The sequence below is a fragment of the Zingiber officinale genome, chromosome 5B, assembly GCF_018446385.1.
Source record: "Zingiber officinale cultivar Zhangliang chromosome 5B, Zo_v1.1, whole genome shotgun sequence".
Lineage (NCBI taxonomy): Eukaryota > Viridiplantae > Streptophyta > Magnoliopsida > Zingiberales > Zingiberaceae > Zingiber > Zingiber officinale.
Window position 1 is genome coordinate 128,964,675 of NC_055995.1, and position 25,363 is coordinate 128,990,037.

General features: G+C 38.6%; 1 protein-coding gene and 1 long non-coding RNA gene across 2 annotated transcripts; one reads left to right on the plus strand and one right to left on the minus strand.

Annotated features, from left to right (window-relative positions):
- Positions 1-2,573: 2,573 nt before the first annotated feature.
- On the minus strand, positions 2,574-2,926 carry LOC121987868. The gene is made up of 3 exons (XR_006113746.1): positions 2,881-2,926; positions 2,745-2,788; positions 2,574-2,653 (listed from the first exon to the last, which is right to left on the minus strand). It is a non-coding gene; the product is annotated as an uncharacterized LOC121987868 (long non-coding RNA).
- Positions 2,927-21,491: 18,565 nt separating this feature from the next.
- On the plus strand, positions 21,492-23,850 carry LOC121985973 (BURP domain-containing protein 12-like). The gene has a single exon (XM_042539721.1). It carries the CDS (start codon positions 21,696-21,698, stop codon positions 23,634-23,636), a length of 1,941 nt encoding a protein of 646 aa, XP_042395655.1. The 5' UTR covers positions 21,492-21,695; the 3' UTR covers positions 23,637-23,850.
- Positions 23,851-25,363: the final 1,513 nt, after the last annotated feature.

Genomic DNA, 25,363 nt, shown 5'->3' on the forward strand with positions numbered 1-25,363 from the left:
TAACAGGGTCTTCAACAACAGTTTTAAACTATCTACGACAACGGTGAAAAACCGTTGTCTTTTTTAGAAAAAAATTAATACACAATTTTCCAATATTATAAATCATTCAAAATACTAAATTTCAAAATAAAATTTAATATACAATTTTCTAACATTAAAAAATAATATTTATAACATTCTGAAGAAATTTCATAAGCAACCAACAAAATGATAACACTATTAAAACAAAGGTAGAACAATATAACACAAGATTTTCTATTTAGATGTCGGTGAAGAGGAGGGATTGCAGCTCCTAGTGCTCCTTAATTTGTTAAAGTCTCTTCATTTTTTTAGCTTGTCGGCATTCTTCCCAATACTCTTGAGGACACCTAAAAAGAGCAGAATGAAATTATACAATCCTGTGCACAAGAACTATGTAATTCTAAGTGGTGGATCATGTCTGTCACAAGTTCGCCACTAATTTTTTTTGACCATTATGCACAGATTGTAGACAAGCATGAAAATAAGCAGAACCATAAATATAAGCGAATAAAGGATACCTTTCAATCTTCGAAATCTCCTTTTCTGGTTGGCCCGTCTCCTTTTCCTCTCTTCTTTTGTTAACTCTGCCTCTTCTTTGATGTTTCCTTTTCCATGAAAAATCTCCTCAGGGGCAAGCATAGCCGCATCTGAGACGACCAATGGAGCAACCTACAAAACCATTGTATTTTAGTGACTCGAAACTGTTTTTACCATAAACTAAAAGACAACTCCAAAAGATATTTTTACCTCTTCCATTGCTAGAGCAGGTACATTGACTTGTATAGACATATCCTCAATAACCTACATCATAACTTATGGTCAATCAAGAAATAAATACTAAAATATGAAGTCACAAGAATATGAAGTCACAAGGAATACAGAATATGAAGTCACAAGACTGAAATACTAACTAAGATCAATAAGTTGTCAAATTTTGTATCAATGATGGATTCCTTCTGAATTGAGCATTAAGCTTCATTCCAAACAAAAAGAGAAAAAGAATGATTGTACAATAGGTATTACCTTCTTAATAGAGAGAATTAAATTGTGGATGAATCTAGGTGCAGTGCAGTTGATTCCAATAGCAACGATTTTGTTGCATGAATCAACCAGAGAAACACATTCAGCCATAGAATCTCCACTAACAACATTGATCCCATCCTTCGAAGTGAAAGAAAACCAAGCTGGAATTTTTGTGTCACACTCCAAAAGAAGTTCAACATATGCCTGTAAAAGAAGTCATAATTAGGATCCACTAAAAGGAACATCTTGAGCAAAATAAGAATCTCAAGTCTAGGGTTCCACTAAAATCAAGCTTCTTAATATTTGCAGTAGATTCTTGTAACAAACTCTGTTCTGAATTTCTGTTTTAGCTAAATCTTATCCAAAGCCTCAACTATTTGTGCCATGTTACTCTTTGGTATTGAGTACCCCAAGTACCTAAATGTGCAACGAAGGAAGAGCAGGAACCATTGCTTAGCTCTACAAATACATCAAAAGATACTTGAGCTTCAAGTTTATTTGGAATTATTTCAAAAGAAATTATATCAGCTCCAGCTTCAGAAAGAACCTCAAGCCTTCTCCTGTGAAAATCTTTGACGATTTCCACAGTAATTTCTTGGCCATAGTTTCCACTACAAACAGAACAATCACATGATCATCTAATGAAGACCTCCATATCATACTGTAGTCCCGAGCAGCATTAACAAGATGCACCTGTACTCAGAACCATCTGCTAGATATGCTCCATAGCTTCCTATTGATGCAGCAACCAACACAGGACGCTGCTTCAGGTTGATTGCGCCCTCACTGAATCCATAGCTTCCTATTGATGCAGCAACCAATAGCAGGAGGAGGGGGGCACGATTTTTACCGTAGCCTTCGAGGTTCTATAAAATTCACAACTCACTATAGCATATTTATAAATTATAGAAGCATAATGAAACGATCCTAAAAACCCAAGATACTACAAAATACACTACAGAGGTGAGAGTGGCACTGTTCCGAAAAGCAACGACCTGTCTCTTTGCCCTCCCGCTTAAAATGCTTGGGGGGGAGTAAGAGTTGTCAGCAAGAACGCGCAAGTTATGATTCTGACAAAGTAGATGTCAGCTTAGCTCTAGATCAATATAAATGAAGAAAACAGACAGTACAAAGAAGTAACAAAATCTTCCTCTTTTCAAAGAAAGAGCATAATGCAACCAGAACAATACCAAACAAGCATACCTGTGAAGAAAGTGGCTAATCTTTTGAGACGACTGCACAATATATAACGTGTTGACCCTTATCCTCCACTTGGATCCTTCCACACTTCACAACATTTACCTATCCAAAGTAAGCAAGGTTCACACCTCACCATGAAAAATCATAATTTATAGCAATAGAAGAACAAACGCTTCCTCATCAACAACACTGATAGGGCTTCACAAAATTTAGTCACGAACCCTAACTAATAGTCAAAAAAGAGAAGGAAACTCATTCTACTTGTCATCATCAGAAAGCCACCGCATGTATAAGAACAAGAAGACAAAAAAAAACATTTTTTTGTGAAATACATAATAGTCATAAGGGCGCCTTTGAACTCCTCCGCAAAGAGATCCACAATAGTCTTGCCGGCCCACCTGTTCTTAACCTATATTGACTCAAGCGTTAGCTCAAACTTACGTGAAGCATCAAAATGAAAGAATCGAGCGAAGAAAAGGATACAGGTCTATTTTGTTTACGTGGGAGATGAACTCAAAGTAGTAGGGCCTCACGTATCGCTTCCCTGTGTCGAAGCTCCCCATCAATCAGGCATGTTGAAGCGTAAGGAAAGCAGACGAAAATAGGGCGAGGAATGCAGAAACATTTCAGATTTACCTCTGCGGAAGATATAATCACTGGCTTCGGGAGGATTGGCTGGGGTTTACCACACTATCGCCTCCATATCCACTCCGTCACGGCCTTCGACACCATCGCGTTTGTTGGAGTGTATACTGAAAGCCTAAGCTTTGTAAACATTCATTATAAATAAAGAATCACATTTGGTCAAATTGTCTACATTTGTTTGTAGTTGTTCATTTAATTTATATTGTAGATAACATAGTATGTGGTGTCACATACAGAAGATGATGTTATCAGTACCTTATAAATTATAAACAGTAGCTCACGACTAAAATGGAAAGGAACAAACCATTAGAAGGTCGTAGTGTAATTAGGTATTAGTTTATCTTGACTATATAATTACACTAGTACACTCAGAGTGTATTGACTAGGACCATTAGAGGTCGTTTCTTTTATACTGACTTTATAAAGGAACAAAGACCTCAGTTATTATGGAAGTGTGTGCTCTTAATCCTAATATAATAACAAGCACATATGTTTGATATTTATTTCTTTAATTTATCAATGGGTGAGATTTAGTTCGATGAATCAATAAACCGATAAGTTGAGAAATAGTATCACTTATAGTGTGTGTTGTTGATTATAGAAGGAACCGTGTCCTAGAGATACTAGGTTGATAATTTCCCAAGAGGAGCTCATAAGGATTGTCATGTTAAACCTCGCAGGACTTATGACGATAAGGTTGAATGGTACTACTCTTGGACATAGATATTAATTAAATGAGTTGTCAGTAACTCACTTAATTAGTGGACATTCGATATCTTAAACACAGGGAGACTAACACACTCATAATAAGAAGGAGCCCAAAAATGTAATTTGGGATTGGTGCGGTAGTTTAATGATAGTTCTCTAGTGGAATGAATTATCATTGATAAAATTAAGTTGTGTGTTCAGGGCGAACACGGGATGCTTAATTTTATCGGGAGACCAAAACCAATTCCTCCTCTCGGTCCCTATCGTAGCCTCTTATTTATAGAGTTCTATACTCACCTATACCCACCTTCTATACCCACCAATAAGGGGCCGGCCAAGCTAGCTTGGGAACCAAGCTAGGGCCGGCCTAGGTATGATTTTGGGTGGCCGAACCCAAGCTAGTGGGGCAGGCCAAATTAAATTAAAAAAGAAATTTAATTTTAATTTTTATTATTATGTGGAAGATATAATTTAAAGAGAATTAAAATTAAAATATCTCTCTTGTAAAAGATCTACAAAAGATTAAAGAAAGAGATTAGATCTCTTTCCTTATTTGTAGATTGGAGAGATGTTTTATTTTCTCTTTAAAATTATTCACATGTTAATAAAATTAAAATTATAGAAATTTCCTTTTATTAACCATGAAGAGATTTTAAAGAGAAATTTTATTTTTTAAAATTTCCGGAAACAAATTAGGAAGTTTTAATTTGTTGATTGAAACTCTCCTAATTTGCTCCTTTTGATTGTGGCCGGCCATTACAAGTTGATTGGGAAATTTTATTTTATTTTTCTCAATTAATTCATGTCAAGGAAAATTAAGGAAATTTTATTGTAATTAAATTTCCTAATTTGCCTAGGCCAAGGAATATAAAAGAAGGGGTGAGGGTGCCTTCATGAGACACAACATCTATTATTTCTCTCCCTCTTTTGTTCCTTGGTGTGGCCGGCCATCATCTCCTTCTCTTCCTCTTGTGGTGGCCGAACCTCTCCCTCTCCCTTGGAGCTCTTGTGGTGGCCGGATACTACTAGGAGAAGAAGAAGAAGAAGGAGAGGAAGCTAGCATCTCTTGGAGCTTGGTTAGTATTTTGGTTTTTCTCCTTGGTGAAGTTTTTCCTTTGTGGCCGAACCTTGCTTGGAGGAGAAGAAGGTGGTTGGTGGTTTCTCATCTTGGAAGATCGTTGCCCACACAACGTCCGAGGTTAGAAGAGGAATACGGTAGAAGATCAAGAGGTCTTTCTAGAAGGTATAACTAGTAGTTTTTCCTTTTCCGCATCATGCTAGTTATTTATGGAAATAATACCAAATACAAGAGGCTTACGTTCTAGAATTTCGAATATGTTTTTTGAAGTTGTGTTCTTTTGTTTCTTTCTTTTCCTTGTGATTTGATTGTTCTCTTTGGTTAACCTAAAGTTATTTTAAGAAATTAAATATTAGCTTTCTATTAAAGGTTTTGTCTAGTCGGTGGTGGTTGCTCTCATATCCAAGAAGGCCATGTGCCTCGCCACGTTAGTACTGGGAACCTTTTATGGAAATTAATATTTAATGGAATTAATAACTTAAGGAGACTTGTGTCGAACGTGTTAAGTTCCGCAGGAGATCCAAGTCAAAACCTAAAAGAACAAATAGATTAAGTTTTGGATCAAACGTGTTAAGTTCCGCAGGCGATCCAAAATTTAATTTAAAAGAACACATGGTAGCTAGGAAAAGGTTCAGACCTTTGTACAAAATTTTTGTACAGTGGAACCTATAGGTTTTCCGAGTAGCAACCAACAATTGGTATCAGAGCTAGGGTTTTGCCTCTGTGTATTTGGTATTTAGTTTAATTATGCACATGTCATACATAATTTAGGCAGGATAATAGTAGGATGTGCTAACTTTGTGGATGCAGGATCCAACTATTATGGCTTTTAGTTAATTATGTGTGTGATTGGACCCTTGGACATGTCAAGGGCAATTTATATGTGTGTGCATGATTGTATTAAAATACAGAAGGAGCTGTATTTAGTTTTATTAGGATTTTATTTTTGATCTAGATACATGTACATTCCTTTTATGGAATATAGGATCAAAATGTAAAATTCTATTTATGTCGCGGATCGAATCTTGCAAAGCGTGGAACCTTCTAAGGACCAGAGGCGCAGCGGAACTAGGAGCAAGATGGATGCGACAGCTAGACCCGGTGGCGGTGGCCAAATATGGCAGCAGCTTGGGATGACAACACACGGAGGACAATTAAGAGATAAAAGCCATAATAGTTGAAAATTAAATTTTCTATTTATTGCTTTTATATTGTGTTGTGTGTGCATGTTAGTTTACAAGTTTAGTAGGCTAGTATAGTTAAAATTCCTCATTTATAAATAACTAAGTGGGAGAGGGATTTTTAAATAAATCTCATGGTCTCCATTACTGGTTTGTAAGTGATGCAAACAAGCTTGCGCGTTGGCTCTGAGTGCCTTCCTCCATAACGGATGAGCTTGTTTGTGGATCACTAGAACAGACTTCCATTTTTGGATGACTATAGGAAATTAATTAAGAGCGTGTGATCTTCCCCAACGGAAGGGACATAATCTTATTAATGGACTTAGTGTCAAGTAATGGTATACACTTAGACACATCTAATAGTATCCTCCCCAACGGAGTCACTATTATTATTTGTGTGACCAAATAATACCAACTATTAATTTTATTTGTCAAAAAGTTAGGTTGACAAGATAATAAAATTAATGGGATAAAACCCTCCTTTTACAAATGTTGAATTTGTATACGTCCACACTAACATGGCATACAAAATTCACGGTGTTTTAAGGTGTTGGTTAATTTAAAATAGTATTGTTTGAGGAATCAATATTATTCTAAATTTAGAGTTCTGACCAAAAGTTATTTGTGATTCTTAGGATGTCTTTCAACCCACTGTCCATCATACTTCAACAGAATAGACTTACTGGACCAAATTACATAGATTGGAAAAGAAACCTGGACATTGTTCTTACTGCTGAAAGCTATAAATTTGTCTTGACTGAGCAATGCCCTGATGTACCCATTGGTGAATCTACCCAAGAGGAGATTGAATATCATAGGAAATGGGTAAGCGGATGAGATGACGCGGTGTTACATTTTGGCTTCAATGTCAAATGTATTGCAACATCAAGATTTTACCAACGACCTATGATATCATGAACAATCTCAAGGAACTCTTTGGTCATCGTGATAGGGCTTCTAGGCAAGAAGCCATGAGAAAGATAATGACAGCCACCATGCAAGAGGGTACTCCTGTAGGGATCATATCCTAAAGATGATGGCTTATCCGAACGAAATACTGATCCTTGGAGGAGAAATTGATGGGGAAACCCAGATCGATATGATTCTCCAACGCTACCTAGAAGTTTTGGGCTCCGCCTGAACTATAATATGAATAAAAGGATTTATTCATTAGGGAAACTACTGACGGAACTTGCAGAAGGGTTATTTCGTCACAATGCTCAAATTCACTATCGAAAATGGTTCTACTTCTAAACCGAAGGAAAGAAGAAGAAGAAACAAGTCGGTTCAGAAAGAAAGTGAATAAATCTCAAAGTACGGGATTTAAAGTGGAATGAAGAAGCCAAAGGGCAAGTGCTTCATCTGGTACAGACATTGGAAGGCGGACTGTCCTCGTAGGAACCAAAACAAAGGTATATCTTATACTCTAGTTGTTGAAACATGTTTAGCGGTGTTATCTACCAGCACCTGGTGTGTAGATACGGGAGCCACTGATCATGTCTGTAATTCCTTGCAGGGGTTCCAGGAAACCCGACGACTATCTGAAGGAGAAATTACCGTCTACATGGGCAATGCTACTAAGGTGGCAGCTGTTGCAGTGGGAGACGTCTACTTATCTTTTAGTAGAAATAGAAATTTGGTTTTAAGAAATTGTCTTTATGTACCCAGTTTTAGAAAGAATTTAATTTCAGTTTCTAAACTGTTTTTAGATGGATATTCAGTTTCTTTCAGTAACGATGTAGTTATTAAAAGAAATAAAGTGATTATCTGTTCTGGTGCATTAGTTGGCAATTTATATACTTTAAATCTAATTTCTTCCACAAAGCAAAACATGGAAATTTATAACTCATCTTCTAACTCTAATAAGAGAAAAGAACCTTCAGAAATGAACCAAGCATATCTTTGGCATCTAAGGCTTGGTCATATTAACTTAAGTAGGATTCAGAGGCTTATAGCCGATGGACTTTTGAGTTCATTAGAGTTGGAAAATTTTCCAACTTGTGAATCTTGCTTGGAAGGTAAAATGACCAAGAGGCCTTTTAAGGCCAAGGGGTATAGAGCCAAAGAAGTGTTAGAGTTGGTTCACTCTGATTTGTGTGGTCCTATGTCTGTCCAGGCAAGAGGAGGTTTTGAATATTTTGTCTCTTTCATAGATGATTATTCAAGATACGGATATATTTACCTAATGCGCCGCAAGTCCGAGTGCTTTGATAAGTTCAAAGAATACAAGGCTGATGTGGAAAAATGATTAGGTAAAAGTATCAAGACACTACGATTTGATCGTGGTGGCGAATACCTCTTAGGAGAGTTTAGGAATTACTTATCAGAGGCTGGGATTCAATCTCAATTGTCTGCACCTGGAACACCCCAACAGAATGGTGTAGCAGAACGAAGGAATAGGACTCTTATGGAGATGGTTAGATCGATGATGAGTTATTCAGAATTACCAAATTCGTTTTGGGGATATGCTCTGGAAACAGCAGTATACATTCTGAACTTAGTACCTTCTAAATCAGTTTCTTCTACTCCCATAGAATTGTGGAATGGGCGAAAACCCAGTCTAAGACATATTCGGATTTGGGGTAGTCCAGCACATGTGCTGAAACCAGATGCTGATAAGTTAGAATCTCGTACAGAAGTTCGCGTGTTTGTAGGATATCCCAAAGGAACGAAAGGAGGTTTATTTTATAGTCCTAAAGACCAGAAGGTCATTGTTAGCACCAATGCCCAGTTTTTAGAAGAAGACTATATAATGGATCACAAGTCCAGTAGTAAAGTTGTTTTAGAAGAACTTAGAGAGGACATGTCTACTTCAGTACCAACAGTACAAGATGAAGTACCACAAGAGACTCCAAAGACGTGTCACACATGATACACAACCCCAGACCAAGTCGATAGATTCATGTTTTTGGGAGAGTCTTGGACTTGATCCGGGTAAACATGAACCTGATCCACGAACATATGATGAAGCACTCAAAGATATAGATGCAGATCTTGGCAAAAGGCAATGAATTCGAAATAGAGTCTATGTACTCTAATAAGGTCAGGGAGCTTGTAGAACCACGATGGTATAAAAGCCGTTGGATGCAAGTGGATCTACAAAGGAAAAGAGATAGACGGAAGGTAGAAACCTTCAAAGCTAGGCTTGTTGCGAAGGGTACACTCGAAAGAGGGAATCGATTATGAGGAAACTTTTCACCGTAGCCATGCTTAAGTCTATCCGGATACTCTTATCCATTCGCTCATATGGATTATGAGATTTGGCAAATGGATGTCAAGACAATTTTCTTAATGGAAGTCTTGAAGAGAACATCCATATGAAGCAACGAAGGGTTCATTGAAAAGGCAAAGAGCATCTAGTGTGCAAGCTCAATCGGTCCATTTATGGACTAAAGCAAGCTTCAAGATCTTGGAACATCCGGTTTAATGAAGTAATCCATATGGATTTATTCAAAGTCCGGATGAATCTTGTGTATATAAGAAGTGTAACGGAAACGTGGTGGTATTTCTTGTACTATCGTAGATGATATTTTGTTAATTGGCAACAATGTCAAGGTATTATCAAACGTAAGGGTATGGTTGTCCAAACAATTTGATATGAAGGACTTAGAGATTGTGCACACATCTTGGGATTAAAGTTATAAGGGATCGTAAGAAAAGAATGTTGTGTCTGTCCCAAGCTTCATATATAGATACAATCCTTGCGTTTTAGCATGCAGATTCCAAGAAAGGTTTCTTACCTTTTAGACATGGAGTAGCTCTATCTAAAGAGATGTCTCCAAAGACATCAAAAGAGATAGAGGACATGAAAGCAGTTCCTTATGCTTGGGTGAAAGCCTAATGTATGCAATGCTATATACGAGACCCGATATCTGTTTTGCCATGGTGGCAGATATCAAAGTAATCTGGACAAGGACATTGATCGGTAAAGCATATATTAAAGTACCGAGAAGGACTAGAGATTATATGCTAGTTTATCAAGGATACGATTTGCTCCCTGAGGGATTCAGATTTCCAATCATATAGGGATAACAGTAAGTCTACATCGGGCTATGTGTTTACTTTAGGAGGTGGAGCCATTTCATGGAGGAGTGTTAAGCAGTTCGGACTCAACCATGGAAGTCGAGTATGTAGCCTCTGAGGCTAGAAGCGGTATGGCTCAGAACTTTCTAATGGACTTAGATGTGATTCCTGGTTTGCCCAAAATCATCACAATTTATTGTGATAATAGCGGTGCAGTTGCAAACTCGAAGGAACCACGAGCCCATAAGGCAAGTAAACATATAGAGCGCAAGTACCACCTGATACGAGATATTGTGAAGCGAGGAGAAGTTGTCATCGCCAAGATTGCATCAGCGGATAACCTAGCAGATCCTTTCACTAAGGCCCTTCCGGCGAAAACTTTCGATCGGCATGTGGAGGGAATGGGAATCAGATGTATGGTAGAAGATATGGTAGCTTAGTCATTAGTATAAGTGGGAGATTGTTGGAGTGTATACTGAAAGCCTAAGCTTTGTAAACATTCATTATGAATAAAGAATCACATTTGGTCAAATTGTCTACATTTGTTTGTAGTTGTTCATTTAATTTATATTGTAGATAACATAGTATGTGGTGTCACATACAGAAGATGATGTTATCAGTACCTTATAAATTATAAACAGTAGCTCACGACTAAAATGGAAAGGAACAAACCATTAAAAGGTCATAGTGTAATTAGGTATTAGTTTATCTTGACTATATAATTACACTAGTACACTCAGAGTGTATTGAGTAGGACCATTAGAGGTCGTTTCTTTTATACTGACTTTATAAAGGAACAAAGACCTCAGTTATTATGGAAGTGTGTGCTCTTAATCCTAATATAATAACAAGCACATATGTTTGATATTTATTTCTTTAATTTATCAATGGGTGAGATTTAGTTCGATGAATCAATAAACCCGATAAGTTGGGAAATGGTATCACTTATAGTGTGTGTTGTTGATTATAGAAGGAAATTGTGTCCTAGAGATACTAGGTTGATAATGTCCCCAAGAGGAGCTCATAAGGATTGTCATGTTAAACCCTGCAGGTGGACTTAGTCCGACATGACGATAGGGTTAAGTGATACTACTCTTGAACTTAGATATTAATTAAATGAGTTGTCAGTAACTCACTTAATTAGTGGACATTCGATATCTTAAACACAGGGAGACTAACACACTCATAATAAGAAGGAGCCCAAAAATGTAATTTGGGATTGGTACGGTAGTTCAATGATAGTTCTCTAGTGGAATGAATTATCATTGATAAAATTAAGTTGTGTGTTCAGGGCGAACACGGGATGCTTAATTTTATCGGGAGACCAAAACCAATTCCTCCTCTCGGTCCCTTTCATAGCCTCTTATTTATAGAGTTCTATACTCACCTATACCCACCTTCTATACCCACCAATAAGGGGCCGGCCAAGCTAGCTTGGGAACCAAGCTAGTGGGGGCTGGCCAAATTAAATTAAAAAAGAAATTTAATTTTAATTTTTATTATTATGTGGAAGATATAATTTAAAGAGAATTAAAATTAAAATATCTCTCTTGTAAAAGATCTACAAAAGATTAAAGAAAGAGATTAGATCTCTTTCCTTATTTGTAGATTGGAGAGATGTTTTATTTTCTCTTTAAAATTATTCACATGTTAATAAAATTAAAATTATAGAAATTTCCTTTTATTAACCATGAAGAGATTTTTAAAGAGAAATTTTATTTTTTAAAATTTCCGGAAACAAATTAGGAAGTTTTAATTTGTTGATTGAAACTCTCCTAATTTGCTCCTTTTGATTGTGGCCGGCCATTACAAGTTGATTGGGAAATTTTATTTTATTTTTCTCAATTAATTCATGTCAAGGAAAATTAAGGAAATTTTATTGTAATTAAATTTCCTAATTTGCCTAGGCCAAGGAATATAAAAGAAGGGGTGAGAGTGCCTTCATGAGACACAACATCTATTATTTCTCTTCCTCTTTTGTTCCTTGGTATGGCCGGCCATCATCTCCTTCTCTTCCTCTTGTGGTGGCCGAACCTCTCTCTCTCCCTTGGAGCTCTTGTGGTGGCCGGATACTACTAGGAGAAGAAGAAGAAGAAGGAGAGGAAGCTAGCATCTCTTGGAGCTTGGTTAGTATTTTGGTTTTTCTCCTTGGTGAAGTTTTTCCTTTGTGGCCGAACCTTGCTTGGAGGAGAAGAAGGTGGTTGGTGGTTTCTCATCTTGGAAGATCGTTGCCCACACAACGTCCGAGGTTAGAAGAGGAATACGGTAGAAGATCAAGAGGTCTTTCTAGAAGGTATAACTAGTAGTTTTTCCTTTTCCGCATCATGCTAGTTATTTATGGAAATAATACCAAATACAAGAGGCTTACGTTCTAGAATTTCGAATATGTTTTTTGAAGTTGTGTTCTTTTGTTTCTTTCTTTTCCTTGTGATTTGATTGTTCTCTTTGGTTAACCTAAAGTTATTTTAAGAAATTAAATATTAGCTTTCTATTAAAGGTTTTGTCTAGTCGGTGGTGGTTGCTCCCATATCCAAGAAGGCCATGTGCCTCGCCACGTTAGTACTGGGAACCTTTTATGGAAATTAATATTTAATGGAATTAATAACTTAAGGAGACTTGGGTCGAACGTGTTAAGTTCCGCAGGAGATCCAAGTCAAAACCTAAAAGAATAAATAGATTAAGTTTTGGATCAAACGTGTTAAGTTCCGCAGGCGATCCAAAATTTAATTTAAAAGAACACATGGTAGCTAGGAAAAGGTTCAGACCTTTGTACAAAATTTTTGTACAGTGGAACCTATAGGTTTTCCGAGTAGCAACCAACAGCGTTTCCTTTTGCTGCTCATGGATCATGCCCTCTTGCAACAGCCATTAACCTAGACAAAGATTGGTTCGAACAGTAACAAATTAGTAGGGCGGCAAGCTGCCCGATCCAGAGGTAGCCTGGCCCGGCATGGCCGTCAGATGCAAAAGCTGCGGGCCAAGCTGGGTGGCAGTCGCTCGACCGTCAGTAGGGCATGGCCATCATATTATAGCAATTAGTATTATACAAAATGACAATGAAAAAAGCGGTAGGAAAGGAGATCTGAGAGCCACCTTATCCAGCAGAGGACTTCTTTCGCCTCTTTCCAAAGAAACTCCATCATCGTTCTCCATGGATTTGAAGCTAGCCAAGGAGGACAATTAAAGCCCCTCCAGTTGGGGATTTTTCATCATCGTCCTCTCTGGATCATGCAGCCTCTGTTGCTGATCCCCCCTAGTTGCTCCTACGCTTGCCATCTCTCTCCCTCCCCGCGACTGGTTTGCTACGAGTCGTGAAGGGCAATGTGTTTAGGGCTTGGAGAGGAAAGGAGAAGGGGCAACAGGTTTAGGGCTTGGAGAGGAAGGAGGAAAAAAAACATGAAGTAGGTGAAGAGATCATAGGTTGGACGAAAATGCTTAGGGATCGAGAAGGTAAAGGGGGGAATGCGGCAGCAAAAAATTTCGAGGAGAGGGAAAGAAAAAACGCGGCGGTAAAAAATGACGAAGGGAAAAAACGGCAAAGGAAAAAAAAATAAGGGTATTCAACAACACTTAATAGACAACGGTTTTCAAAAACCGTTGTCATAATCCTAAAAAAAATGCACATAGACAACAATTTTCAAAAACTGTTGTCATAGCATTTAAAAACCGTTGTCGTAGACCCAAAAAAACATAAATAGACAACGGTTTTTAAAAACCGTTGTCGTAAGAAAAAAAAACTACTAAAAGACAACAGTTTTTATTAAAACCGTTGTTAAAAGGTAAAAAGACAACAGTTTAGCATAAAACCGTTGTCGTTTGAGTGTTGTTGAATGAACATTTTCTTGTAGTGGCTGATCCTTGATGTAACTCTATCTTTATTGGAAATGCTTCAGTTACTCTGTCTGAAGACTTTACTCTGGTCGTTACATCCTCGTACATATCCGTAATTAGTTCAATATATGTTACGCTAACATCTCTCTTTTCTAGAATTCTCCATATAATTTCTCTTGGGACTCTATTATAAGCCTTTTTCAAGTCAATGAATACAATGTGTAGATATTATTTTTGCTCATGATATTTTTCAATTAATTATCTAAGAAGATGTATAGCTTTTATTATCGACCTTCCAGGTATGAACCCAAATTGATTTTTGGTCACTGTGGTATCATTCCTTAATCTTTTTTCTATTACTTTTTTTTTTACAAAATTTCATAGTATGACTCATTAGTTTAATACCCCTATAGTTTACACAATTTTGTACGTCTCCCTTGTTCTTATAAAAGGGAATTAGAGTACTTATCCTCTATTGATCAAACATTTTTTTCGTTTTCAATATCATGTTAAATAATTTTGTAAGCCATTCAATACCTTATTTCCCTAAGCACTTCCATACCTCTATCGGAATATTATCTGGTCCAACGGTTTTTCCATTGTGCATCTCATTTAAAGTTTGTTCTATTTCTGAAGTTTGAATTTTACGATAAAAATTAAAATTTTTATACTCATTTGACCTAATTAAATTACCTAAGTTAAGTTGGTCACCTAAACTTTCATTAAAAAGTTGATAAAAATACCTCTTTCACCACTCTTTTATTTCTCCATCGTTTACTAATACCCTATTACATTCATCTTTAATACATTTTATTTGGCTAATATATCTTGTTTTCCTTTCTCTTACTTTAGCTATTTTATAAATATCTCTTTCTCCTTCTTTTGTATCCAATTTTTGATATAATCGTTCAAAAGTTTCATTTTTTACTTCACTCACTACTTTCTTAGCTTCTTTCTTGGCTATTATATATGTTTTTTAGTTTTCCTCGTTCTTACAAATATATAATTCCTTATAAGCTATTTATTTTTTCCTTCACTTTCTCTTGTACTTTCTCATTCCACCACCAAGATTCTTTACTTAGTGGTACATGTCCCTTTGACTCACAGAGTACACTCTTAGCTACTATTTTCAACTTTGATACCATCTTATCCCATGTTATGTTAGAGTCATCGTATATTTCATATAATGCTTGTACTTCTACCTTCTCCTTAAATATATTTTGTTTCCTATCCTTTAACTTCCACTACTTAATTCTAGGAATCTTATATATTTTCTTTGTATTGATACTATGTTTGAGGCGTATATCCAACACTATTAACCTATGTTAGGTAGTTAAGCTTTCTCTAGGGATAACTTTGTAATCTTTACAAATATTTCTATCCTTCTTTCTAACCATAAGAAAGTAAATTTGCGATTTATGATTCTCACTTTTGAATGTGACTAAGTGTTTTTTTTTATTTTCTTAAAAAATATATTAGCTAATATAAGGTCATATGCTATCGCAAAATCTAATATAGTTTTCCCTTCCTCATTTCTCGTTCCAAACCCATAACTCTCATGTACCCTCTTATATTCCTCATTTTTCACTCTGACATGCCCATTTAGATCACGTCCTATTAAAATCATTTCATTTGGTGGAATATTTTGTGATATTTCATCTAAGTCCTCCCAAAATCTTGATTTGGTAGCTTCATCTAATCCTACCTGTGGTGCATATACGCTAATTATGTTCATAGTTTCTTTCGTCACTATTATCTTAAAGACTATAATTCTATCCCTTTTTTTAACTACTCCTATAACTTCAACCTTTAACAAGCTATCTACAATAATATCCACTCCATTTCTTGCTTTACTCTTTCCAGTCTACCATAACTTAAAACCCAAGTTTTCTATCATCTTTGCCTTCTCACCTACCTATTTTGTCTCTTGTATACACAAAATACTAATTCTTCTCCTAATAATCATATCTACTACCTCCATTTATTTACTAATGAGAGTTTTTATATTCCATGTTCTAAATATTAGATTATTAGTTTTTCTATCATATTTATTCTTATCCAACCTATGATGTGAGAACTATTACTTATTTAATACTACACCCAAGTTCTCATGAAGATGTAGCGGTCCTTACTGAGATGTTACAGTCGGACCCTGTAACGGAAACTCTTGCATATTTAACACTACACACGAGTTCTGGAGATGTAGCAGTCCTTGCCGAGACGTTACAGTCGGACTCTGCAATACGTTACTTCCAAAGGACAACCTAGCATTAGCATAATAGTTTAATGGATCCATTCATTGAATATTTGTCATAGTTTTAACGCTGACTAGCAACCTAACGCAACCCTCCTACTTTATCCGGGCTTGGGACTAGCCATGACCGGTCATCATGGGCGGAATTGTTATCATTGATTACCCTGAACCCAATGCGCCCATTAGGGTTTTTAACATTAGCCATGATAGACTTTTAAAGCTCGACTATCTAATCAAAATGGCCTAATTGGTTGTGACCATTATATCAGAGAGAGGGAAGTGCAATCGGTTCGTACAAAAAGACGTGCATCAGTTGTCACATTAGAGAACGAGAAATTGGTCAACATGTGTCACTTGCCCAGAAAATTGCATTTTTGATGGATCAGACAACCAAATCATTTCTCTTAAAGGCACCCTCTCGCGTATCACCGGCACACTACCTAGCATATCAAGCATCTAGTATGAAGTTTTCCAAGAAAGATAAAGTTGATTGTAACATTCATGAGCGATAAGAAGTGTGACCAGTCGGTCGAGCCAACCACTCGAATGATCGGATGGTAATAGTGTTGGTTAGTCCTAGGAAAATTATACCGGTTCCACTGTACAAAATTTTTGTACAAGTGTCGAACCTTTCCTTAAATAACCTATTGTGTTCTTTAGAAGTTAAATTAGGAATCGCAGATGAAACTTAACATCATTGATTCCAAATTTAACTTATCTGTTCTTAATGGTTTAGATTTGAATCGCAAGCGGAACTTAACACTATTGATTCAAATCCACCTATGTTATTAATTCCATTAAATATTAATTTGCAAAATTGGTTTCCAGGACTGCATGGCGAGGCACATGACCTTCTTGGATATGAGAGCAACCACCACCGCCTAGACAAAACCTTTTAAGGAAAGCTAATATTTAATTTTCTTAAATAACTCTAGGTTAACCAAAAGGAACAATCGAATCACAAATTCGAAAATAAAGAAAACACAAACTCGAAAAACTAGATCTAATAGCTCTTATGTTTGGAATTCTTACAAAAAGAAATAACTAGCATAATGCGGAAAACAATTACTAATTATACCTTCTTTTTGTATGCTAATGACCTCGAGATCTTCTGCCGTATTCCTCGCCTCGCCTTGGACGTCGTGTGGGCGACGATCTTCCAAGATGAGCACCACCCAAAAGTTTTCTTCCTCTTCCTCTAAAATCCGGCCACCAACACCACCAAGGAGAAGAGAGCAAAAGGGAAAAGAAAAGGGGAGAGAGAGGGCCGGCCACCAAGAGAGACTCCACCAAGAGAATAAGAATTGATGTCTCGTGAGGTCTCCCCTCCCCTTCTTTTATATTACTTGCCCAAGGTAAATAAGGAAAGACTTTTTATAAAAATTAAAATCTTTCTCTAGTTTTTCCTTTTTCCTTTTTATTTTTCCTTTTCTTTCCTTTTGATTGAATTAATCACCAATCATTGATTGGGGTTAATCCTATTAGCCGACCCCTTGCTTGGGCACCAAGCAAGGTGGCCGGCCACCTCATCAAAGAAAAAGGAATAATAATTTTTTATAAAATTTTATAAACCCTTATAAAATTTTACAAGCTCTCTTCTAATTTCCTAAAGTAGGAGTTAAAAAAGGAAAGTTTTAAAAATTAAAACCATGTTTTAAAATTTAAAATTTCTCTTATAAAATTTCCTTTTTAACATGGTGATAGAAAATTTAAATTTTAAAACTTCTCTTCCTTTTTTTTTCTAAACCATGAGGATGGTTAAAAAAGGAAAGTTTTAAAACTTTTAAACTTTCTTTTAAAACATGTGGCCTAATTCAAATAAGAAAAGTTTTTAAATTTAAAAACTTTCTTTTAAAACTTGTAGTTTTCTACAAAGAGAAGATTTTAAAATTTTAAAACACCCCTCCTTGTTTGAATTATTGTGGCTGGCCCCTACATGCTTGGGCACCAGGCAAAGGGCCGGCCCTTTAAGAGGAGATGTGGCCGGCCATTGCTTGGTCACCAAGCAATGGACCGGCCCCCTTCTTGGACACCAAGATGAGCCTTTCTTTGGATGGACTTGAGACTTTAATGAGGCTACAACAGGGACCTAGAGGAGAAATTGGTTTTGGCCTTCCGATGAGCTTGAGTATCTCGTGTTCGCCCCGAACACACAACTCAAGTTCATCGATAATAACTCATTCTACTAGAGAGTTATTATCGCACTACCGCACCAATCCCAAATTACATTATGAGCTCATTCTTATCATGAGTGTGTTAGTCTCCCTGTGTTTAAGATAACGAATGTCCACTAATTAAGTAAGTTACTGACAACTCACTTAATTAATATCTAGCTCCAAAAGTAGTACCACTTAACTTCATTGTCATGTCGGAGTAAGTCCACCTGTAAGGTTTAACATGACAATCCTTATGAGCCCCTCTTGGGGACATTCTCAACCTAGATAACTAGGATACAGATTCCTTCTATAATCAACAACACACACTATAAGTAATATCATTTCCCAACTTATAGGCATATTGATTTATCGAGCTAAACCTCACCCTTTGATAAGTCAAAGAAATAAATATTAAATATATGTGCTTGTTATTATATTAGGATTAAGAGCACACACTTCCATAATAACTAAGGTCTAGTTCTTTTATTAAGTCAGTATAAAAAGAACTTACCTAAAATGATCCTACTCAATACACTTAGAATGTACTAGTGTAATTTATTAATCAAGATAAACTAATACTTAATTACACTACGACTATTCCAATGGTTTGTTCCTTTCCATCTTAGTTGTGAGCAACTGTTTATAATTTATAAAGAACCGACAACATGATCTTCTGTGTTTGACACTACACACCATGTTGTTTACTATATAAATTAATTGAACAATTACATTTAACAAATAAATGTAGATATTGACCAAAATGATTCTTTTATTTCAAAAATAAATGTTTACAAAAACTAGACTTTTAGTATACACTATAACAAATAGGACACGGGCTAGTCAGTCGGGTATGAACCTCCTTTGATTAGACTTGAAGGGGAGACTTGTGATATATTGTGTTGTGAGTGATCCCAAGAGTAACGTCGGCCCGATAGTCAAGATGATATGGTAGTCAAAGTCAAGGCGAGGTGAAAGACAACGTCAGAGAGGCAATCAGGGTGTGTGGCACCAGGCATACCACTCACTTTTGAGACATAACTCCTTGTTCTTCAAGCACAAGTCTCTGAGTATATAATCGGTTGGACTTGCGGGGCTTAGCTCCCCACTTCTACAAGGTAACTCTCAGCATACAACCAGTGACCCAAGAGCCAGTCAGACTTACGGGGCTCAGTTCCCCACTTCTACATGATAACTCTCGACATATAGTCGGTCCCGATCGGCCCCAGAGTCCGTCTACCTTAAGGGGCCCAACTCCCCATTTATCAGGGCTAAGGCACTCATCATACAATGGGACGACCCAAGAGCCGATCGAATTTATAAAGCTCAGCTCTCCACTTCTACAAGACAACTCTCAATGTATAGTCGGTTGGACTCAGTGTCGGTCGGACATCTAGAGCTCAGTTCTTCATTCTTCAAGAGCAAGTCTCACCGCCTACGACCGATCATCCCAAAGTGTCGGTCGAACCTTCTTGACCTTAGCTCCACACTCTTCAAGGGTAAGACATCTAGTATATGGCCGATCAACCCAAGTGTCGGTCAGACCTATGAGGCTAAGCTCCCCACTTCTTATATGTTATTCTCCCAGTGTACAACTGGTTGGCTACAAGACCAGTCAGATTTCTTCCAGGAGATAACATTGTTAGAAAATCATAACAACTTGTCATAGAATAACTGTTACTCGTTAGAGAATATTTCGCTACCCTGGTATATGCACGCAATGGAACCTTCCTCTGAGAGTGGCCGTACATCCTCCATTACTCAACATATTCTGATACCAAACATTTTCTGAAGCCTAATTATTGCGAAGGTTACGACGATCAGTGTAAAAAAGAGATCCTCTTCATTGGCTAGGGACTTTTTACCATACACTTTACTACGCACATGCGCACACATTTATTGTTCATCTTCTTATCCACTTTTGGCCACTGTTCTGATTTGAATGTCGCAGTGTCTGCGTTAGGGACCCCCTCCCTAGTTCTCATTTTAATATTTCCATTTGTTTTCTCTAGTGTGCTTAGAAAGGAGCGCTCAAGGTGATTTTTTTCCACCTCAGTATCTTTTCAAGGTCAACAACAGAGCCATTTACTTAGCGCACCACCTCTCTCGATTTCAAACAAGATCAACTCTAAATCATTATTGAAGAAATGAATGAAGTTATTCATCCTTTTCTAACGTTTTACGTGTACTAACAAACTCAATCCTTAAATCTAAAGATAAAATCTTATTCGCATATAATCGAGAACTAAAACAAAAATTTAACGTGACTGACAAACGTCACCCACGCTGATATGCTGGGCATTGATGTTGTGCGCACCTGAGCATCCAATGTATCATTAGAATTTTTATTATATTTTATTTTCTGTTTGTCTGTTTTTTTGGTTTTTGATTAGGTCAATTAAATTTTATTTTTAAATTTAGAATTTAGAATTTGAGACTTCTGATTTGAGATTCAAAGTAAAAAAAAATTTAAGTGCTATATTTATGTATTTCTGTTAGAACCTTTTCAGCATTAGTTTGCAGACAGAAGGATCCAGACGCTAGAACCCACACACACACGTTCCTAAGACGGTGAAAGAATGAGACAGTTATTGATTAAGTCGCTTAATTGTTTACTGCGAAGGTAAATCAACATCCCTGCAAAGATTTCCAATTTGAAATGACAAGTTGCTATCATCAGAAGAACTGCGTGAACCAAGAAGAGGTACAACTTCTAATGAAAGGCCAAAAAGAAGAAGGTTGGTTCAAGTTGGACCGTGAAGGAGAGCAAAGCCAGGGCATAATCTTGTATATAAAGGGGGGCGACAGAATGGACTTCAATTTACGATGATTCGGTTAAAATTTCATCCATTGATCGTCTCATTTGATGTAATTTTAAGAACTAGAGAACTATCACACCCTATATATGGATATAACTGGGTTGGTATTTAAATGATAGATTGTTATATGAGAATCTCTTTAGAAATAAAATTTTTTCCACATACAAAGACGGATGATAAAAAAATGCATGAGATGAATAAATCATTCTTATGACCCTCGACTGTCACATATCATCATTAAACATATCATCATTTTACAGAGAGTAAATCATTTTACAGAGAGTAAATCAGATACCGCCTAAGTTCTCATATTGAAAGATATCTTTTACCGATTTCAACACAATTCAACCCCTGTTTTATTTTACAAATCTACCGTATGAGCATGGACTCGATTATGTTTGAAGCATCGCGACAATGCACACGCACTGACGCACAAGCACAACGCACAACGCACGCACAGTGTGCCACAGCAAAAGTCCTACTCCTACGAGCTCTGCATTAAACGCTCTGAATGAAATGCTGGTAAGTCGCGAAACTGACACTCGTTAGAACCAACGCACACATGGCGCCCCAGTGACAAATACAGAAATAAATAAGACAACGCGCAAGAGCGGAGTACACTGCACATTGCGCAGAGAGAGAAGGGAGCGGTGGCCCTCCCTCACCTCACTACCTCATCTGCTACCACTACTGCTTTCCCCTCCTCCCTTGCTCTGCCACAAGCCACAGCTCCAGGCACCAGGCTCCAGCTCCTCCCTAATGGCGGCGGCCAGTAGCCCTTCAGTATCCTTCTCCGCTCTTATTTTTCTTCTGCTCTACTTGTTCAGCTTCAGGCAGGCCGACGTGGCGGCGGCTGATGCATCCCCGGCGGAAAATCCGTTCACCGCCCGAGCGGCCCTCATCCGGTACTGGAACCGCAAGGTGCCCACCAACCGCGGCCAGCCGGCCTTCCTCCTCGCCAAGCTCTCCCCGCTCTCTGCCCTCGATTCCGCCACTTTCTCCTCCCTTGCCGCCGCTGACCCCGCCTCGCTCTCCCTCCGGCTCCCCGCCCTCTGCGCCGCAGCGCGTATCCTATGCAACCCCGCCGACGCCAACACCTACTCCGCCGACTCCCGTAAGGACGACTCCTCCGCCTTCGCTGCCTACCAGAACTCCAACTTCTCCGACTACGGCTCCGGCGCCAAAGGTGGCAGCAACGCGTTTAAGAACTACTCCGACGACCTCAACGTCCCCGTCGATTCCTTCCGCCGCTACAGTCGAGACTCCGTCCGGCATAATGAGTCGTTCGCCTCGTATGCTCCTGATGGAAACGTCGTCACCGCCAATTTCACCAGCTACGCCTCCTCCGCTACCGGCGGCGCTGGTGAATTCTCCTCCTACGACCACGAGGCCAACGTGCCTAATCTTAAGTTCACCAACTACGACGCCGCCGCCGCCGCCCGGAAACGCTCGTTCTCCAGCTATTCCGACGACAGCAACGCCGGGGACCAGTCCTTCGCCGGGTACGGAAAGCACGGCAACAGCGTGCCTACCTCCTTCAAAAGCTACGCCGAAAACTCCAACGTCGTCGGTTCCTCCTTCGCCGGTTACGGCGAGAGCGCCAGCGGCGCCAACGATTCATTCGCCTCCTACGGATTCGACGGCAATGTGCCGGAGAACAACTTCCGTTCGTACGGCGCCGGCGGGAACTCCGGGTCAGAGAGTTTCGCCAGCTACCGCGACCAGTCCAATGTCGGCGACGACAGCTTCAGCTCCTACGTCAAGGGTGGCAACGCCGAGGCCGTTGAGTTTGTCAATTACGGCAACTCCTTCAACCCGGGGAGCGATTCTTTCAAGGGCTACGCCGAGGGCTCCGCCAAGCACAAGGTCACTTTCAAGGGCTACGCCGGTGACAACACCACATTTAAGTCCTACGCCAAATCCGGGGTCGATTTCAAGTCCTATCGCAACTTCTCCGTCAATCCCTCCTCCTCATCGGAAGGCGACTCCGCCGGCGCCTCTCTCGTCTCTCTCCCGAATGGGAAATCGACCAACAGGTGGCTGGTGGAGCCAGGTAAGTTCTTCCGCGAGCACGACCTACGGCGTGGAAGTGTGATGCCGATGCCGGACATCCGGGACAAGATGCCGCCCCGGTCCTTCCTGCCGAGGTCAATATCGGGTCGGATCCCATTCTCCGCCGCCGACGTTCGTCAGATCTTCGCCATCCGGGAGGACACGGCGCTGGGGAAGGCGGTAACCGACACCGTGGCGGAGTGCGAGCGGGCGCCGAGCCGCGGGGAGACGAAGCGGTGCGCCACCTCGGCGGAGGACGTGATCGACTTCGCCGTCTCGGTGCTGGGGAGAGACGTGGTGGTGCGAAGCACCGCCTCCACGATGGGCTCCAAGACCGACATCCTCATTGGGGCAGTGAGCGGTGTGAATGGCGGTAAGGTCACCAAGGCGGTGTCTTGCCACCAGAGCCTCTTCCCTTACCTGGTCTATTACTGCCACTCGGTGCCCAAGGTGAGGGTGTACGAAGCAGATATCCTGGCCGTCGATTCCAAAGAGAAGATTAACCATGGCGTCGCCATCTGTCACATTGACACGTCAGCGTGGAGCCCGTCCCACGGCGCTTTCGTGGCGCTGGGGTCCAAGCCTGGTATGATCGAGGTATGCCATTGGATCTTTGAGGGCGATATGACGTGGACGGTCGCAGATTAATCCATTCATAAATTATTAAATATATAACATTCCTCAAAGCAAATAAATGAACTCACAGGAGAAAATTTGTGCAACTGTGTGAACCGGATCAGTCTTCTAGGTTTTGGTAAATGTGGATATGTATCTTGATCCTCTCTCCCAAATGGGGGGTGGGTAGGGTTTTGTGAAGCTTGTTCTTGGAAAAAGTTCTTAATTATTACTTTTCTTATGCAAACTCTTATGATTTATTGAAGTTCTATAGATCGTCAATGATGGGTGAGGTGTCATTGTTTTGGGACAAGAATCTCAAATCACAGGACAAAATTCTGTTCTTAGCAGGATGTTAGTGGATTTGATCAAAATTATCTATTTGCAGAAGATTTACCTTGACAAAAGGGACTTGCTTTGTCCTCTTCTATGGGTTGGTGATAAAAAATCAAAACACAAACCGGTCTTAAATGAGGACCCTTTGTTATGTCAGCCATTTCGCGTTATCTGGATGGAGTTTTTGAAATAAAAATAAATAAATTCTGTGCTGGATGGATGTGACGCTGCTAGAAGGACGCCGAGAACGGCATACAGGTCCCCTTTTGTAAATGCATCCTATGGTCAAATTTTTATACAAAGCATATTTAAAGAGGAGTGTGAAGAATAACGGGTAACAATCAAATGGACCTCCAAAGTACTCCTATATTATATTATTCGATCATTTGGTCCTGGAAAAATTAACTAGTTTTTATAATGGTACTACTGTAATATATTATTTAACTTCTACAACAATAACTTTAGAATATTTTAATTTTACTTATTTGAATGATAATCTAACTTAAACAATAATTTAACGAGCAAAATAAATAATTAAAATTCCATGACATTTATTGAAATACATTATTTAATTAACATATAACTTCTATAATTTATAGAAGTTAGTTGATAACTTTTACTGTAAAAATTAGTTAATAATTTCTATGACACTCATTTTATTTTAAATGAATATAAATTAATGATGATTGAATGTAAAAATTAGCATATAATTTCGATAAATATAATAACTACATGCTGAATCTAAAAATATTTTTAGAATAAAATTATAAGAGGAGCGTCTATTTAACTTCTTTTTTTTTTTTAAGTAAGCGCTAATATCGCTCTTTTAATTTTTGTTCAAGAATATATTGGATAGAAAATTTTGAATGGTGTGTTGTTTTGAAATTATTTTTGAAAAAAAAATATACTCTTTTAGGTTTTTTTTTACCTTCTTTTTTCTACAGTTGGCGTACCTGTAACAGTGCAACTCCTGGTAGCCTTGAACGGGTTGGACCCTCACACAGGATGTGCTTAAGCACCCCACCAGAATAACAAACCCCTTCCCCACTTTCAGCACCCCACCTTTTCCTCTGGACAAGCTGATATATCCCTCCTTTGGCTCGAGTGAGTCAGCATCGAGAACCCAAGCAAGCAACCGCTGCATTGGGAAGCCAATCAACCAATGATCTCCAAGGATACACAGTTTATAAGTTCTGATCAGGGAAAGGAGAGTAAGATAACTATGATTTCTTGTACCGTGTGCTGTGTCTGGTTGTTGAATAAATTTTTGCCCGTGGAGCTCCAAATTCTGAAGTGTCCCTCCACATCAACCCTGCATTTCCAGTATCAGTCAATTCAGCTATTTTAGTGGAGTCCAAAAGAAGAGAATTGACATTGCAAGAAAGATATGGTGTTACTGCTTTACACACATCCCCCACTGAACA

Excerpts from the sequence above, each read along its gene's own strand:
- LOC121985973 (XM_042539721.1), top strand. The coding sequence starts at position 21,696 with ATGGCGGCGGCCAGTAGCCCTTCAGTATCCTTCTCCGCTCTTATTTTT.